A 20,542-nucleotide genomic window follows, 5' to 3' on the forward strand; every position below is an offset into this window, starting at 1 on the left:
ATTTGCGGAAAAAGTATTTTTTTAGTAAATAGATTATTTTTAAAGTGTGCATTATGATGAACAGAACAATTTTATTTAAATGAAAAACAGGTGATCTTTCATGATGAATGAGTGTTATATACAGGGTGTCCCAAAAGTAGCGGAAAGGCCGAATAATTCCCGAAATGAACATCGGATCGAAAAACTGAAAAATACGTGTTCAATAATTTTCAAAAATCTATGCGATGACACTAAACAAGTCCACCACTTCAACCCCTGGGTGTGGAGCGGGGGGTAACTTTAAAATCTTAAATGGAACCCCTAATTTTTGTTGCAGATTTGGATTTTCCTTGTAAAAATAAGCAAATTATATTCGAGCCATTTTGCGAATTGTGGATAGGTAGATAGCGCTATAATCGGAAAAAACGGTATATCGTGATACCACAGCAAAATTATAGAAACGGTCTAATATCTCAAGAAATATATGTACTTCCAAATAAAACTAAAAACCACGTGTTTAATATTTTTCAAAAATCTATAGAAGGACACCAAACAGGATTTTTCATTCCACACTCTGGAGATGGGGTGAGAGTTAACTTTAAAATCTTAAATAGGAACCCCCGTTTTTCTTGCAGATTGAGTTTCCTCCTCAAAAAATAAGTAACATTTATTCGAACTTTCTTAGAATTGTTGACGGATGGCGCTATATTCGGAAAATGCGATTTATTTGCGCCATCTATCAACAATTCTAAAAATGTTTGGAATATGTGTGCCTTATTTTTCATAAGGCTTCTATATCTGCAAAAACAAAGGGGGCTCCTTTTTAAGATTTTAAAGTAAAAACTTGGTTCGACACATACTCTTGGTTAGTCTGCTCACCAAAGTTGAAGGGAAGGCTTTTCAAGCATTGTATTCTTTTCAAACGGGTTTTAAAGAGAGGCTCAACTTTTGTGGTACCCATGACATTTCCATTTAAAAACTTGGTCTAGTGTTTAAATGTATGAATAATTCCTCACAACAGGGTTCAAACTAGGTTTTTTAGGTGGTTTAAACTACAGTAGACTCCCTCTATAACGAGAACTGAAATGGTGAATTAATTATCTCGTTATAAGCGGATCTCGTTATATCAAACAATAATAATATTGAAATCTTTTGATGCCTCTTACGTAGTTTATTATGTGTCGATGGTCAACCTGAACAGTGAACAATGAGACTTCGCCGCCATAAATTGTAAATTTCCTATAGTATTCAATATCGGTCGATAAACAGGCAGATGTTTATTACAGGTGGCCGAGTTTATTATAGCACTGGCCTCGATAATAAGACAGATGTTGGGCATTTCTATGTACAGGTAGTTGGGGCATTTATTTATTTGTGACCATTACAACGCTAAAAACAGGTAAAGACAAGTATTCTTCGATTTAAATTTTCCTCGTTATAACCAAATATGCCTCGTTATAGAGCGTTATAGTTCAATAGGAATTTCATGGGACACCTAATGTACCTCGTTATAAGCGAAACCTCGTTATATCCGTGTTCGTTATAGAGAGTCTACTGTATATATTGTCATCCGAAATATACAAAATGTAATGTGCAACATCTTCACGTTTGGCCCCCCCCCTAAAAATTTTTATATGGGCGCCCTTGTCCACGAACATACGCCTGTTTTGGATTATTTCGACAACGAATATTTTACTGTGCCAAATAAGAAGAACGAAAGTAAATTGCAAATAACATTGTTGTTTATTGTAATAATTATTAGCGCCATTTACTTTCGTACTTCTTATGTTTCTCAGTAAAATATTCGTTGTCGAAGTAATCCAAAACAGGCGTATGTTCGTGGAATGGCCCATATAGTGTTTTAACTTACATGAAAAATTTTTATAACAATAAAGCTACGTCTTCAAGAGGTATCAAAAGAACATGTGGCAAAGCATTTGAGTACATTTCTCCATTCAATCTTCTGGGAAGTTTGAATGGTTCAATCAGATGATTATAAATAATCCCAGCCCATAAATTCATACTTTTGGCAATCATGAAAGTTAAACACACCATTCGTAAAATAAAGTTTATCTGCACACAACACTTTACACAGAAATTCGGGTTCTCTGAAGATTTTGTTTTTCTTCGAGGTAAATAGCCTTGCTGTAAATCTTGCACTAAACATAAGTAACATAATATCATGATGCTCGCGATCGAAATCATGAGAATATCGCAACAATCCGATGTACCTATTCTGGGGTTACAGGTGATTATGATATGACTCTTTGTGTTTACAATTATTGTATATGTTTATCTTCGCTGTATCAAAATAAATAAAACTGCCGTGTTGCCAAATGCAAATTTTAGTAAAAGGCATTATTTTAACTTTTTGGGGCAACAGATGACTTTAGAAAAAAAATTTATAAGAAAGTTTTCTTTTAAATGGTGCATTTTACCCCACCTTTAAGGAACGCATTATTTTCAGGGACACCCTGTATATGCATTTTATTTTAATTTATGCATATAATATACTTAAAAGCACATAAATTATTAATTATTTTTTGAAGTTTGAACTCTTGACAAAACCGCATCCATAGAAAAAGTACAGTGTACAACATATGAGAAAATGTGACATATTTCTACCTCGCTTGATTTGCGCTCGTGAGAAATATGTCTTTTTTCTCACTTGTTATAAAGTATACTATTAAACACTTTAATATACTTTTCTTCACTTCCTTCAAATATTTTTCCGCTCCTTCATTATTTCCGTTTTTGTCTTTGGTAACCTTTTCCCATCTTCTTAACTTCTTGATAGAACGACCTCAGGTCTTTATTTTTGAACTCCTCTTCTATTCCTTTTAATTTTAAAATTCATTATGGTATATCTTTTTCTTCCTACACAGAGCTTTCGGTGTCCCTCGAATTATTATATATTCTTGTGTTTTGCATTCTCCTATCTGTTAATAATTATTGTTGTCTGATCTTTTCCCTTTCCTTTGCTATCGTCTGACACTCTTCGTCAAACCAAGATTGGATAATATAAATTGATAGTAACCTAAATGAAATACATACCTGCAAAGCATCATCTTCAGTTAACTGTCCTTCTATCGCCTTCTGTATCAGTTCTTCCTTAACATCTGTAAGACGCTGACAAATGTTGTGCCATATGTCAACTTTTTCCAGAAGACGGGGTCCAAAGTCCTATACATATAACAAACATATTTAAATACATATTGCCCAACAAATGAAGGTATAGTGTGATAATATGTTATTAACCCGTAACTACTACCGAAATGGTCAGCGTAACCTAACAATAGCTTTAATATGCCCTACCCATTAATTATTTTAGTAAAGAAAACAGAGACGTTCTCACAAACAATTCATTTTACAACTGACGACCGGTTTCGCTGTCTATACTTTGCACAGCATCTTCAAGTCCCGGTTAAAGTAAAATTAAATGCTACAAACAACAAAAAACCAGAGTTAGTTAAGTGGTCTGGTTTAAATCAAAGGTTAATGATCAAGCCAATATCAAAATACATATATTTATGTGTATATACAAATATATGTACTTTGATATTGGCTTGATCATTAACCTTTGATTTATACCAGACCACTTAACTAACTCTGGTTTTTTGTTGTTTGTAGCATTTAATTTTACTTTAACCGGGACCTGAAGATGCTGTGCAAAGTATAGACAGCGAAACCGGTCGTCAGCTGAAAAAAACACATTGTTTGTGAGAACGTCTCTCTTCTCCTTACTACAATGGTATGGACTCACACATGCAACCCATTCATTATTCCTACCCATTAAGTTTGAAAGTGAGGAAGCTGTCTGCCCACCTATTCTCTGGCCAATCAGTGTTTCGTAAAAGGGCAAAGTGAGAAGTTTTGTTGATCTTGTCAAATTCGAAATAATTACGTAGAGAGTCACGGTGACCCAACTTTACAACCTAAATGTACCCCGGAAACTTTGATTTCTCGCTGACAAGGCAACTGTTCAGAGCAGCTGCCTCGAAGGTCAGAATAGCCATGATGTTTAAAAACCTTCGGTGTGGAGATGGCACTTTAGGAAGAAGAAGATATAGATGATACACCTGAGAGTGTTTTACTAGGCTGTTTATACTATAATATAAAGCATGTTATATTTAGGCTGTACAGCTGACTTACCTTTTTCTCTAATTTTCCTAAGGCTAAATGAATTAGGCAAACCAATAAAATTTGAGCAAAAATGGATCTCATGATTGAAAAGGTCGACTCAAGTCTGAAAAATAAAAGTTTTGTCACATAATGTATGCCTTATTATTTTTAGCGCTCATGAATAAACCACTAAACTGTCTAAAATACCGTAAACATGATAATGAAGGTCTAATAAAATAATTTTATCGCCCACCGTCACCAAAGTCATTCATTATTGTACTCATTTGCCCTCATTTTTGGCAGTAAAGTAACACTTTATTGTACTAATTGAAGAATTTTACTTATCTGCCGCGATTAATCAAATTAACCGAGATTGAATGTAAGTGGTCGATGGCAGTAATCGAATGGCGAGTATTTGAGTGAACATAAAATTTATTTACTTTAATTATTAAAAATACATATTGTACAAAATTTGAATTATTATTAATTAAATGTATATCAAAAAGTGAAATTCTGTAGTAATGTGCAATTATATTCATACAAAATAAATTAAAACTATGTATAACGACTTATAAACTATTCAATATTAATAACTATCGAATAAAATCGCAAGCGGCCATCTTGCAAAAGTTTACTGTCATCACTGTCATGAAATTATTATTACGTCTAAAATTTTAAAAGTTCTTAAATTGTAAATTGCAAGTAATTGTTAAAACCAATATAAAATTAGGTTTGTAAAAACCAATATTGTAATAACCAATATATATGTAAAAGACTGTTTATCGAACTCAGCTGTTACTCGCTCGCTACGCTCGCTCTTCTCGTAATATCAGATTCGTTCGATAAAGAGTCACTTTGCTGACTTGGTACATAAATAACTATAATTTAAGTACCTATCAGAGCTGGGACGAGTCCTCAAAAAAAGGATTCGAATCACGGATCCGAATCACGAGATATGATAGGAATCACGGATCCGAGTCCGAATCCTTTTTACTAAAAAACAAGGATTCGAATCACGTGATTCGAGTCCATTTTTCGGATCACGAATCACGGATCATATTAGTGTAATGATGTATGATTCCTAATCTAATACTGTCTTCTGTCTATCTATTACTCACCATGACATGCATAAAAATGATATAAAAATAGATTCTGTCCATTTAGCCACTCTTAGTTTGGTTTAACTTTTTTATAACGTGTGTTTTGTGTAGGGTTGGTTACTCTTTCCCGGTGACACTTTAGGAACAGCACTGTTAATTAGAACCTAACAATGAATAATCGAGTGGGGAATCCTACCGAAGGAGTATGTAACATAATTAGTTTTTAATTAATTAAATTAATCAGAAAAACCCCGTCACAAACAGGACTAGAACCCGGAAACCATGGATCCGAAAGTCCTGACTCTAAATACGGACCACTGAGCCACATACTCCCTATGAATATTTTTTGCACTGGCAATAACCTATGAATATGAACCATAAATAAATAAAAATCTACAAAAAATACACTTTATTTATAAACAGAACAACAACAACAAACAACAATAAAGTGAACAAAAATAATAAACATAAAATAAAATTTTAAAAAACTTATAGTTTTTAAAAATATTTCTTTTGGTTGGCCTTACATAGCACCAAAATTTCAAAATTTTCGTCTGTCAGGCCATTCCTTCGAGGTGCGTCGATTATACCTGCAAATGAAAATAATCGTTCGACTGCACCAGACGAAGGAAGGCAAGTGTTAAATTTTATGAAATTTTTTTTAAGTGTAGGATATTCATTAATAATATGTATATTATTTCTCTTCTAAATACGTCAACAGCTCCAGTTCAATTTTTGAAGATGTTTTACTTTTAGGTACAGATGATGATTGGGAGGAGTTTCTTGCCATTTGACTGTCGTTATTTAATATTGGAGGCTGTACCTTGACCTTGTCGTCACTGAAATCAAAGAATTGGTCTAAATTGGTTGTGTCACTCTCATCTGATAAGAAATCATAGTTTGAATCATCTAAGTCTCTAGCTACGTCTATAATAAACATTTTTATATCCTCTTTAGTGTATGTAGGATACTTTACGATATTATACCATCTGAATTTAAATTGAGGAATTAAAACGGCTGAAATTACGACTTCTTTACAATTAAGCGACAGTATGTCAGCAAATCTTCTTCTCAGGTTGTCGAGGCACATTTTGGCTATGTATTCACCTCCATATTTGTATGTGGTACGGACCGCTACTTTTTTGTCATATTTATTTATTAGAGATAATAAACTCGGTAACAAGAACCCAAAAAATGAGTTGTTCGCGTGCTCTCCTTGAAGAAAATCCAATGTATGGGCTAGAGGTTCCATTACCATACAATAATCTTCTAAAAATAAAAGTTCAGTCCCTTTAAATGGTTCCAGTTCCAGTTTCTTAAAAAGTGTATTGAGCTTGACCTTTTCTTTTAAAATTTGCTTTACAGAATCATAAAGTGAATTCCATCGAGTAATACCTGGACAGCTAAGTGTGTGCCCTAAAATGTTCTGAATAATTTCATTTGATTTTGGTCTATTAGCTTTATTCCAAAGCAGGTTACATTTTTGAAATGCTGCGGTATGGCGCTTTCGCAGAACTGCATTTTCTTTAATTAAATTTTTGTAATCCGTTGTGGCTATTAAATTTAGTGTGTGGCTGGCAGATCGGAAATGTTTCGGTAAAGTGAACTGTTCAGCTGAATCGACATCCATATCGTCATTCTCCAAAAGTTCCGTGTCTTTCTCTTCATTTATATTTATTACCGGAAATATATCATCTGCATTTATCGCTTCCTCTTCATCACTGGTTATGTGGTATTGTTCAAATGCTTTAACGAAGTTGCTTCCAATATCTGTAATTGTTCCAACTATTTTTTCTGTTAAACCAAACTGCAAGTTTATATTTTCAAGCATTTCGCCAATATGTCTGTAAATGTGTGCGCCTTTAAATCGTTTACAGGCAATTGCAGCAGATCCTCTAACCAAGTTTTCCTCGATCCAATGCACGGTAACCCCAAGAAAACTTCGTTTCTTGTTACACCAAATATCAGCTGTCGTACATAAAAAGCGAGTATTTCTTAGTTTTTCTCTAATATGACACATATTTTCATTATAATTTTGATTGATACTTTTCATAATTGTTTTTCTTGATCGAACTTTAACATTCATTCCTTGAAAAAGTGCCAAGAAACTTTCATGTTCTATGTTTATAGCAGACATTGTACCGAAAATAAAATTTACCACCCGTTGTTCAAAATTAGCTTGGTCAACCCTAACGTTTCCGCTGCCTAGAAGTGTCTGCATTAGTCTAGGTTGCTTATGGCTACTGGCACTAGTCGATGCCGTCGATGGTCCTTCAAGATCAGTTATAATGTGGCATCTTTTGTTTAATTTCGAATTTCTCTTAGATTGTTTATACCGCTTATACTCTTCTAGTTTTTCAGGATGAACTCTTTTTATATGTCTGATGAAGTTAGATGATAAATTAAGACTCCCGTTAATTTTCTTTATGATCGGAAAACAGAGCTGAGAGTTTGAAATCTTTCAAAATCAATTTTAGAGTTTTCTACTGGAGGATTTTCAGCAACGCCATTACCACTTTTGACACTTTGCTCTTCCTTTTTTTCGAAAATATCATACAGTTTTGTTATTCGATTCTTTTTTTGGGTTTTCTTGGTGTTTCAATTATTTCATCGTCTTCAGAGTCAGCTGATTCAGTACAGTACGATGGTTCTTGATCCGATAATGAAACAAATGGATCTTTTCTACTGTCATCTTCACCAGAAGGTTGTTCTGAAGATTCTGAAGACATTAGTATTATATTCCTGAAAAAAAAAATGTATCTTTCACATTGGTTATAGTAGTAATTACCTAATGACTAAGTACAACAGTTGATATTAATAAATCAATGCTCTATTTTCATGAAGAAACTCGTAAAGAACTACAGAGTATCAGAATAAGTAGGGTATGTCATTTGCGTAACATTAGGTGCGTGAACTCCTTCAGAAACTCAGAAACAAAGAAGTTTTTCAGAATTAAAAAAAACACGTATATATAATTATATTCTTCACAGAAATGACTCATTTTGAATTATTTAATAACTAAAAAGTGTACTAACATTTAGTTTGACACAATTGTCACTAATTTAAAAAATAGTCAGCTGAGCACTAAATAATGAACTGTACTGGTAGATTTCATAGAATGGATAAGATTACATACAATCATATATTTTTCGATGGTGAACAATAATTATATTGGGACATAAGAGGAATAAAAACAGCCTGTAATAACATGGTTACACTCCCTACCAGTACCAGTAGTGGGTCAGTTTTAATATTCTGTTTTTCTCTATTAAACAGGATTGTTTTTCTAGACCACTCGCCTCGAGTCACAATCAAAAAGTTAACATACTGTATATCCGTTTAGGTGTTTAGTAGGGATGGGTATCGAACTTAAAAACATCGATGTTTCATATCGATGGTTATCGAAATTAAAAACATCGATAGGTAAAAAAACTTCGTTGTGAAAACATCGATGTTTTTTCACATTTGACTTTTAATAAATAATACAATTTTCTAACCGGTGTAATTTAATTTTGCTGAAGACTAAAACAGACTACCTACATTATAAATTACATTATGGACTTTTGAAATCAAGACTATAATTATACTTTTGTATATTAAATTTATACCTCCGCAAAATTTCAAATTTTAAGTTCAAAAAGTTAATTTTGATGCCATATCTGGTTTCAACCTATTTCTTCTTTGGTTCATGATGACAAATCAGTAGATACTAGATACAGAGATACCTTATTTACTAACTTTACTTTTAACAAAACATTGATGTTTTTCAAATTTCGAGTACTCGCGATACCCATCTCTACCCTTTGCCTTTAGTCGACTGATATCGCCTACATATTCAATTTGTACATTGTGCATAAATAGAAAAATAGATAATAGACAGATTTTCACTTACCTGTAGCTTTACACGTTCACTTATATTATGTCTATCTATAGTTTATTTATACCAATTTATTTACTAATTCTATTTTGTAACTATAACAGTATAACTAACTTTTTACAAACTCCGATGCATTCGGTCTTCACTCTCAATCTGTGTTTGTTTACACTTCGTGACAAGTCGAAGCTTGAGTCAGCTTGTCGCGCCGGCGCAGTATAATCTCTAAAAGGATCCGAACATAACATTGGTGATTCGAGTACGGATCCTTTAGGATTTCTTCGACGAATCCGGATCACAAATTTTTTTTTAAAGGATTCGAATCACCGGCCTCGGATCCTCAAAAAGGATTCGAATCCAGGATTCGAGTCCTATGTGATTCGAATCCTCCCCAGCTCTGGTACCTATGTACACATACTTGAATTATAAAGATCTAGATAATGCACATTTAAAAGGATGGTCACAGAAGCATGATTTGCCAGCCTTGTAAAATAACAATCAGAATAAACGGACCACTTACGGAACCTGGGTTTCTGGGATACAGTTTCTGGGATAAGACAATAGGATTCACTAAGCCCTATGCTATTCAGTCTAAATAAGGATGAAGTCATAAAAAGTGTTAATAAAGAAAGAGGAACAATTACAGAAAATACACTGAGAGACCGAAAAAATATAAAGAATAGTGGGAAAATGTAACTTATCTTTCAGAAACAATACAAAAAATTTTGGTGCCCAAGCGAAGCTAGGACAAATAATCAACGTACAAACTTTCCAGAACAAAAAATCTCCACAAATTATTCTTGGACAAAAAATCCCCAGACAAAAATCACCCGACAAATAATACCCGGATAAAAAATTCCGGAAAAATAATCCCCAAAATTTTTTTTGGACAAAATATCCCCACAAAAAATCCCGGACAAAAAATTACCAAGAAATAAATGCTGATTAGCAATCGCCATGAAACCGATTTTCGGCACGAAAATAATGATTAGCAATTAAGATTAAGCATCAATAATTGTAATTTGGAGTACCAAATTTCGAATTTCAATTCCATACCGAAAACTTCAAATTTTACATGACAAACCAATGTGAGTTTTTTAAAAAATCGTGGAAGATATGTAGTATCTTAGTATAACCATGTAGTAATTATTTGCTTAAATCTTTTACTCACTCTGCTTTGAACAACTGTGTTCAAAACATTGCCAATTCGTGATGAGAACTGCTGGTCCTGAAAACGATGATCTTGATTGTAATGCAAAAAACCTGTTACTTTTTGTAAATTTAACGTAAAAAATATTTAGTTATTATCATAATAAATGGCGTTATAACTCTTCGAGTGCCCTTGCGAGTAATTTACTATTGCTTTCCATGTGTCGGTCCTGTACCACTATTTCCCATTGTCTCACTCCAATTTTCTGCAGATCTTCTCTGACTGCATCTTTCCACCTTTTTCTAGGCCGTCCTACAGACTTTCTCCCATCTGGCCTCTCCCCGAGCAACTATGTCTGGTTTGATTTTTGGATAAATTTTTCGCTTGGCATATTCTAAGGCCAGTTTAAAACAACAATGGGGACAATGGATCTCCCTGTTTCAGTCCAGAATTTACGCATAAAGCATTTGATATTTCCCCACCTCTTCTAACTTGTGCAAAGAAGTTACTTACACCTATTTGCGTTACCGCACTTAGTTTCTTGGGTACGCCCAGCTTGACCATTGTATTCCATAGTGTAAGATGATTAATTGAATCATAAGCCTGTTTAAAATCTATAAATATCTGATGCACGTCTTGATTATACTCCCAATCATTTCAAGCATTTGTCTAATAGTAAATATTTGATCAACAATCGATCTTCCGGGCCTGAAATCACACTGGTATTTCATCCAATCACTGGTCACCAACTATTTCTTCGGCATATGGTAGTAATCTTTTTAGTAATACATAGCGAAAAATGTTTAGTCATCAGTTTCAATTCACTGCAAGAAACATTTCAGAAACCTACTACAAAAGCTTTCAAAATCTATGTCAAAAACGTGTGTTCTGCGTTTTCATGACAAATCTAAACATTCTTAATAGCCCAAAAATTTTTCATGCATGTACACAGATAATCCACAATGTTTTGAACTTAGTTATTCAAGGCTGGGTGGGCAAAAGATTTAATCGAATAATAATTACAACATGATTCCCACAGTCTTAGCTCATTCCCCATATTATGTTCCACGATTTTTGAAAAAACTCACACTGGTTTGTCATGTAAAATTTGAAGTTTTCGGCAAGTAAATTGGAATTCGAAATTTGGTAATCGAAATTAAAATAATTCATGCTTAATCTTAATTACTAATCATTATTGTCGTGCCGAAAAGCGGTGTCATGGCCATTGCTATAATGCACTGAGGCTGAAAAACATTTGAGTCGATTGCGTTCACGGGAAAACTTTTAGAGAACTATTCGGTAGCAAATATTTCGTGGGGATATTTTGTCAAAAAAAATTTGTGGGAATATTTTTTGGGGTTTTGCCCGGGGATTATTTGTCTGGAGATTATTTTTCCGGCGACTTTTTGTCTGGGGATTTTTTGTCCAGGGATAATTTGTGAGGATTTTTTGTCAGGGATCATTTGTCTGAACCCCGCCCAAGCCAACTCCCCCTAGAGGAAAATTCTGGGTGCGTCATTGAAGTGAGTTGAATCTATTCACTGCACACTCGAGAGGGGCCACGTGCACCGAGAGCATGCCAATTTCTGCTACACCACCACGTGCATGCCGCTTGGAAACGAGTCAGGAGATTTGGCAGTCTGTGATAGGCAATCATTAAATACACGTTGATCACACGATTGATCTCAACGGAGATACAAAACTGTTTATTTCTGGCATATATTGGAACCAAGAAACCGCTCAAATGTGGGTTAATGGGAAACTTGGCTTGAAAATAAGCAGCTTGCTCGCAGCGTGCAGGCAACAGGAAAACACGCAAATGTGCATCGAGCCTAAGACCTATGCTATTCAACCTAATGAAGGATGAAGTTATAAAGAGCGTCAAGAAAGGGGATACAAAATCGGAACCAACGAAATTAAAATTCCCTATACGCATCAGAAACAAAATCCGACACAGACAAAATAGAAATAATGCTAGAAAGAGCAGAAATGAGAATACTGAGAAGAATTCAGAAAATGCCCTGAGACACCGAATAAGAAGTGAAGAGATTAGAACTCCATGTAATATACAAGATATAAACCAGTTGACACTAAATGGTACAATCACATCAGTGCAATAGTGTACATCTGAATCGTTTAAACACCAAGAGTAGTGTTGCCCAAAATCGGTCTTGGTCTTGCAGTCTTGGTCTTGTTCTTGCGTTTTAGCAAGACCAAGACCAAGACCAAGACCGCCTTATTTTAGCAAGACCAAGACCAAGACTGACCGTGCAAGACTTGAGCAAGAACAAGACCAAGCCTGCGAGACTCTTGCGTCTTGCAGTTTGAGTGTCGTTTTATGGAATAATACAGGGTGTAACAAAAATACAGGTCATAAATTCAGTCACATATTCTGGGACAAAAATAGTTCGATTGAACCTAACTTACCTTAGTACAAATGTGCACATAAAAAAAGTTACAGCCCTTTGAAGTTACAAAATGAAAATCGATTTTTTCCAATATATCGAAAACTATTGGAGATTTTTTATTGAAAATGAACATGTGGCATTCTTAAGACAGTAGTATCTTAAGAAAAAATTATAGTGAAATTTAGACACCCCATAAAAATTTTATGGTGTTTTGGTTTCTTTAAACCCCCCCAAACTTTTGTGTACGTTTCAATTTGATTATAATTGTAGTACCATTAGTTAAACACAATGCTTTAAAAACTTCTTTGCCTCTTGGTACTTTTTCGAAAAGTCAGTATTTGTCGAAATATTTTGCATATTATTTGTCAAACCCACCACATATTTGTATATGGCCACATAATAATTTATGTTATGTGCATCTGTGATATGGCTAAGTACGATTATAGAGACTTGATAATATGTAATAGGAAAATTTATTTATGATTTACATATTTAGGTATATTTTAAACCATATTAAAAAAGAAGTCACATCTCGATAAAATGTGCCTTATCGAAAAAATACACAGAAGCAAAAAAGTTTTAAAAACACTGTGTTTAACTAATGATATCGCAGTAATAGTTTAATTGGAACGTACACAACCATTTGGGAGGTTTAAAGGAACAAAACCCCCATAAAATATCTACGTAAACATACATATTAGAAAAGAAGCCGCAACTCGATAAAAACTGCCTTGTCGAAAAAATACTAAGAACCAAAAAAGTTTTAAAAATATTGAATTTAACTAATAGTATCACAATAATAATTTAATTGGAAAGTACGCAAAAGTTTGGGTGGGTTTAAGGGAATAAAACCCCCATAACATTTTTATGGGGTGCACAAATTTCACTATAATTTTTCTTTAAGATATTCCTGCCATAAAAATGCCACATGTTCATTTTCAATAAAAAATCTCTAATAGTTTTCGATATATTGGAAAAAATCGATTTTCATTTTGTAACTTCAAAGGGCTGTACCTTTTTTATATGCATATTTGTACTAAGGTAAGTTAGGTTCATTAGAACTATTTTTGGTCCTAGAATAGGTGATTTAATTTATGACCTGTATTTTTGTTACACCCTGTATATTACTTCGGGTATATGCTTAGAGACTATGAGATACAATAAAATATGTAACAAAAATTTGGAAAAATGGATTTATCCGCATTATGAACAATACGATGAACATACATACCGAATTAAAAATATGAACACTTATTTATTGGATAGGTACTCAGAGGTCATAATAAATTATTATACAATGTAAAAATAAAATATTTCATTCTTTCCTAATATCAGACGACGCCTTCGTTCCGAAATTAATTACAATTGAGCAATTGTCTAGATTTTGAGAATAGCAACCTTTCATAAAATAATCTTCTTGTATTGTGTGTATAACAATATCGCATTGAAACTTTTAAAGAAGTATGTCGCCTATAAGGTGATAAAAATATAATACGAATACCATATTCACTGTTACGGACAACCAAACCAATTGTTTTTCCTTATCCATATCGTAAAGACTAAACGTCCTACTTTTTGCAGGGTGTGCAATTAGATATTAGATCAATCGGCCAAACAAAATTTTTTGCTGAAAAAGCAGTAGATAAGATGATGCCTGACTACCATGTATAGTCCATTCGCGCACGGTAAAATGCTACAAAACCTTCAAATTTCAAAAAAAAAATATTTATTATTATATAAAAAGAGATATTGGCCGATGTGTGATTTTGCCATTGTTTTTTTATTGTTAATGAAGAACTTATGAGAGGATGGGTGATCGGGCTGCATTAAAAACTAAAAAACAATGTTCTTTAAAATGAAATAAACAAATTACTTATCGACAACTGATAAATAAAGTTTAAACTTCAGTTTAGGCACTTCGAGATTTCGAAAATAATATTTTTTTCCACCTACCTCTACCGAAAGTATACTTTTCCGGACCTGATTGTAGGGAGCAAAGTTGTACTTTTCCTCCCTAGGGAGGAAAAGTAAAAGTAACGTCATGGTATGTCATTCATGAAATATAACTTATTGACGCCCTGTATAATATCTATTTTCTATTACGTAAGTATCTATACATTTTAACTTTTATTTATAAAACACTCTGTATTTTGCAGAATGGTAAAAAACAGTAAATTGTTATTTTGATTTAACAATGTTTACATTAATAATTTGACTTATATTTGACAGTTGACAGTTATATTGTACCTACTTGTTAGATTTAGTTCTCATAAATTTTATTGGTTAGTTACATAAAATAAATTAAGTAAAAATGAAAAAATGACTTGTTATTTGAGGAAGGTGGAAAAACCATATGTATAACATGGGAGTAAAGTGCCTTTTCCTCCCTTGAATGATTACTACCCTCCGCTACGCGTCGGGCAGTAAACTTCATTCTCGGGAGGAAAAGTAGCACTTTCCTCCCTTGTTATACAAATAGCTATTACCTACTTTTGTTTTTGAGCCTTGAACATCGTCATTTTTCGATTTTTTTCAATTTTAAATTGTTTATAACTCGGAAACGAATAACTTTAGACAGAAACTTACAAAAGACCTTTTTTGTTCCATATGATTCAAAGAACCTAAAATAAGTCTGCCAGGGCTGAAACAATTGATTTTTATAATTTGTTTAATTTTTTTTAAATAAATATAGAAATGCCTCAGAAATTACGGCATTTCGGTATAGGAAATATTAGATGAAAATTAATTAGTAGTTATTATGGTTCAAAATGCAAAAATATACAGGGTGTTCTATTCGAAATACTAAAGTTCATTATATTTTCAAAAAAACGCAAGATCTGGTAACAATCTGTAATTACCACTATAATATCGGCCGCATTAGAAGACCTTTACTCACCAAATTCTATAAAAATCGTTCAAGTCGTTTCCGAGATATTTGAGGCGTTCCATACATAAAACTCACTCTGTATAAATGTTATATAATTAAACTGCATGTATTACTTTGTATTAATTCTTGTTAAAAAAAGGTCAATCTTAAAATTTTCAACTTATAGCAAACAAAAATTTTCAACTAATAATAGTGCCAAAGCTATTGCGTACTGTGCTGTAATTTAATTTGTATTTTTTTAAATTTTTATTTGAATAAATGGCAAATTGTAGAACTCTTTTATTCCATTTCATTTCATATACCTAATGTGAGAGTCCATCAATCCCTTTCTAGACAGATAATGTTCTTTAAAATACAGTCTAGATAAGTTTATGTCATTTGTTTGATTTTTTGTGTTTTCACCATGTTTTAGCACATATCAGGTTATTAAATATGCAAACGTTTATTAAGAAACAGACTGACTCCCGTGGGACATGGTAGATAGCCCAGTTAGTTAGAGTATAGGCAGGGATAGTTTAGATCGTGGGTTCAAACCCACCTAATGTTAGTTGTTTATTAATAAATAGCAATATTCTAGTGGGTAACTGCGAGACTTGCAAGACTCTTGCTGCAAGACCAAGACCAAGACCAAGACTGGGAGTGCAATACTAAGACCAATACCAAGACCAGGTGTACTGGTGCAAGACCAAGACCAAGACTGTCCAAGTCTCGTCTTGGTCTTGCATTTGGGCAACACTAACCAAGAGACAAATCACCAAGTTGAAGAAGCAGTATTCTCTGACCGTGTAAGAGATAGAGTGAAAATATTCCATAGAGACAAAAACTCGAGAATGAACAAGCAAAATTGCTTATAAAAGGGAAGAAGAAGAAGTGTTAAAAATTCTACCTGATACAAAAATAAATAAACTAACAGTAATAAACTGAAAATTCGACTTCACAGAAAACTAATCCACAAATACAATCACTATTGAATATCACGGTTATTAGACTTTATTACGGTTGTCTTGTCCGACGGTGGTGGGGAGACTTATATTTTTGACCTTACGTCACAAGAGTTTACATTCCCATATTTTTAAATTATTTTCGATCATTGAATGTGTGTTATTGTGTATATATGTGTATTATTTGTGTTATTATGAAATAATAAGACAAATAGTACACATTTTATCTTATACCGGGTGGTGAATCGTAAAAAGGGCCATAGGAAACTCAATGTAAAATTCTGAATTGTTGAATTCCTGCTTTCCTAATTATTCTACATCAAAAGTCATGAGATAATACTTGTAGAGAATTAAAATCTGTATTCAAATCAAAAGTTAAAATTGTTCTACGATTTAAATGCATTCCAAAATTTTGAAAAATATGATACATTTGCCACAATAGGTATGCGTGTAAAAGTAAGGCCACACGTTACTATTTAACTGACAGTGCTCACACCATTGACTGAATAAAAAAATCTTTATTATTAATCCTTTCTCCGCAACTGAGGGTATCTTATCAACTGTATTGTTTTTAAACAATAGATGATAAAATAAAAATATTGACAGTTCAAAAATGTGAAGATTATTGCATTGTGTGTGGCCTAAGTTTGGGCTGAAAACTAAAATGTATTACATTTTTACAAAATTTTGGAATATGTTTAATTACGTAGACCAATTTTAACAGTTATTTCCAATACAGATTTCAATCCTTTTCAAATAGTTTCTAATGTCTTTTGATGTAAAATAATTATTAGGGAAGCTGGAATTCAACAGTTCAGAATTTTACATTGAGTTAATGCAAAACCTTGACGCATGTCAAAATTCCCAATGTGTTTTAATTGTATTAATTTTTTTCGAATCCTGAGAAAACTAATAAATATTTTTGAAAAATTTAAACTCAGAATGAAAGACTACATTATTACCGAGGGCTGAAAGTCCCTGAAAACTTCTATAATGTTTATTTTAATAAGTTACAGGGCTGAAAATAAAAGAGAATTGTGATATTTAATTTCAAATATTTCATTCAATAGAATCTGCTTGTTTATTCTAAGGGGCTTTCCGCCCTCGGTAATAATGTAATCTTGCATCCTGCGTTTAAATTTTTCTAAAATACTTGGTTTCCTCAGGATTCGAAAAAAATCATATTACGATTCAAATGACAGTAAACTCTCGTGACGTAATCTCATCCTTAATGTTCATTGGTTAGTCGATTTAGGCTACCGTAGTAATGTCTAAGAACCGTGATTGAATATATTGTAATCAACCAAATACTAAACCTACAGTTCTAATAAAAATTGTCTTATAAAACACAAAATTTACAAAAAAAAATAACATATACCTACTTTATGTCTTTAACTATAACAAGCTACAAAGTAATTGCAAATGATTATGCTTAAACAGAAAACCGTTGTTTAAATACCTAAAATAATAATAAATCATTTTATTATTAAAAAATATATGCCTTTTAAATGATAATGAAGGAATTAGTAGCTGAGCATATGAAAAATAAATTGGTTCATTGATAGCGGACTCATTAGCGTATTGCGTACTTCTATAGATAAAACTAATTTCTAGAAATGACCAATTGAAGTTTTCTTTTTACTAGATACTATATTCTGCTTATTGGCTAATTAATACTTTTTTATAATCACTCTGTTCACTTAAATTGTCTATTTGTATGATGATTCTATTATTTTTTTCACTTTAGTGTTTAGTTTAGATGTAAGCACTCCTCTTTCAGTTTTTCAACTTATTGGCTGTAATTGTTCTCAGTAAGTTTTAGTTTTCTAAGTTGTGTAATAGAATATCTTCTCTTCTTTGCTCATTACTCTGTATCCTCTTCCTTTGTTGTAAGTTCACTGTTAAAATTTACCATATATCCATTTTATATTTTGATATTTTTAGCCAAAACATGCGTATTGTTCTCTTACAATTGTGTAGACTTCTTAAACATAAAAGTGAATTGATTTTGAAGTGCCAATGAAGTTAATATTTCCCTTGAAATGTAGTATATTTCTGCAATGCTGATAGTCTTATTAACCTTAATTCACAAAATACTAGGTTCTTTAAAGGTAACTATGTTGAAATGACCATATTTCATGGCTTAAGTATTTTTTGACATTTAAAAAAGCATCATCAATTCTTCCACATCATCAGTCCATCTTTCCGGTCTTTATTTACTTCTTCTGCCCTTTGAGTTTCAGAATGTTAATCTTTTCGTGTGCTCATTAAATGAGCACATTGCTCATTGTTTATTGCCGCAATGCAATGTGTCTAACCGTGTTGAGCTGCCCCCCCCCACTTGCAAAAATTAAAAAACAAATAGCGCTGATTTATGAGCTTTCATATTCCACACATCAAAAATTTTGAGCTCGTTACACTCAGCAGGAATTTAATATTTTAATGGGGGAGCTGACTCAGCCCCCCCCCCCACTACTTAAAAATAGGGATATTGAATCGATCTTTGCGACAGAATTACGAGCTGTCTATGAGCTCTTGAAATGATATAGTTTCGATTTTTGAGCTCATCCCCTTCACCACCAAGCAACCCTTTAATTGATTTAACTTAAGGGAAACATGCTAAAAAACAATTAAAATATATCCTATCGCTGATATAATTCCTATAGCTTATATTATATTCTAAGAATAAACTCTTAAATCACGCGCATTTTGATTATTGAGCTACAACCCCTTCGCAAGAAAACCACCCCATCTTCCCGACTTAAGAGGGAGTTGTACCTAAAATGCATTAAATTAATTATTTGGCGACTACACATCATAATTTAATAATTTATGAGCTCCCAAAATACGCGCATTTAGATCATTAAATTGAAATTCTTTTTGTATAGTGCAGTCACTGAAGGTAAAAATCAACTATTACCTTTAATTTCGGTGAACCTTCATCGATTTTCACGAAAAGTGGTTGTAGGATAACGATGAGTGATTAAAGGATACCTCAAGGAACAAAGGTGACATGGTGCTACCTTGCGCCTTTACCCTGAGGGTGAATACCTCCCCTTCTCGGGGCTGAAAATTTTTTGATTAACACTAGAAAGTCTGGCTTAGCATACCTACCTAGAAAGTCCGAAGGGATTATTTTGGCCCCCAGTTCTTAAATCAATAAAAACTCAGTTGAAACAAATTTTATCAATTCTAGACGATAGAATCTGATTTTATTTTTTAGTTTCATTGTGTAACACATTCGCTGCCTATCAAAAACATTTGGAACACCATACAGTTTGCAGTTTTTGACATTTACCAGACATTGCCTTGTTACAGCCCTGGCACTAATTGGAAGTCTGATTTCCTTTATAAAATATTTTCAACTGACATTTCTTTTCGTTTTTGGATAGTAACGTTGGTTGATAGTTTTTGTTAGAACCTGTGTAGCTGGGTGTAGTACCAGATTTCGGGAGGCAACGTATGGGCATGAAAACCGATGCAGTTTATAAAATATACTTAATATACATGTGTCACAGTACTCAGAAATATGTACCTATTAATATTGGACATGTTGTTGAATGCATTCATAGCCTTCTCTATTCTACATTTTACTTCTTGTGAGTGATCCCATTGTTTGTTTACTACTGTTTTAAGATAAGTTAACTGTTTTCTCGTTCCACTGGTGTATTCTTGATAAGCAGTTGGATGTCTCTAATTTATTTTTGTTAATGAGCATAAATTTAGTTTTTGATATGTTTACTTGTAGTCGAAATGTGTATTTACTTTGTTTATGAGTTGCTGTAAACTGTTCAAACTGTCTGCAAAAATAACGGTGTCACCTGCATAGCGGATGTTGTTTAGGCGTTCTCCATTTAGGATTATGCATTCTATGTTAGTAATTTTTCAAGGCTTCACTTAATATGTCCTCTGAATATATGTAGATAAAATAATATAGGTGAAAGTATATATCCTTGTTAAACTTGTCTTAGTAGGAATATATATACATGTCCTATTCTTTATTAGTCTTTTCAAAGTACCTTCCAATTATTGCGGAGTGAGTTGTTCCTATTGTACCTCTTTTTTTGCATTTGTATGCGAA

At 33.0% G+C, this 20,542-nt stretch overlaps 2 protein-coding genes across 4 annotated transcripts in view; one reads left to right on the forward strand and one right to left on the reverse strand.

Annotated features, from left to right (window-relative positions):
* Positions 1 to 17,916, reverse strand: part of LOC114332598 (uncharacterized) — a 69,974-nt gene extending 52,058 nt beyond the window's left edge. The window contains exons 1-3 of one of the 2 annotated variants that reach the window (XM_050642705.1): positions 17,844 to 17,916; positions 4,132 to 4,225; positions 3,034 to 3,162 (exon numbers count right to left, since the gene is read on the reverse strand). In XM_050642705.1, coding sequence (XP_050498662.1) covers positions 3,034 to 3,162; positions 4,132 to 4,203 — 201 coding nt within the window. In that variant the 5' untranslated portion in view covers positions 4,204 to 4,225; positions 17,844 to 17,916. The remainder of the gene's footprint in view (positions 1 to 3,033; positions 3,163 to 4,131; positions 4,226 to 17,843) is intronic. The other variant, XM_028282422.2, reaches the window with a different exon arrangement.
* A 244-nt stretch (positions 17,917 to 18,160) lies between these two features.
* The window catches only part of LOC126879553 (uncharacterized), a 114,571-nt gene continuing 112,189 nt past the window's right edge, over positions 18,161 to 20,542 (forward strand). For both annotated transcript variants that reach the window (XM_050642706.1, XM_050642707.1), the window contains exon 1: positions 18,161 to 18,272. The gene's annotated coding sequence lies outside the window, so the exon portion shown is untranslated. The remainder of the gene's footprint in view (positions 18,273 to 20,542) is intronic.

The sequence above is a fragment of the Diabrotica virgifera genome, chromosome 2 (assembly GCF_917563875.1).
Source record: "Diabrotica virgifera virgifera chromosome 2, PGI_DIABVI_V3a".
NCBI lineage: Eukaryota > Metazoa > Arthropoda > Insecta > Coleoptera > Chrysomelidae > Diabrotica > Diabrotica virgifera.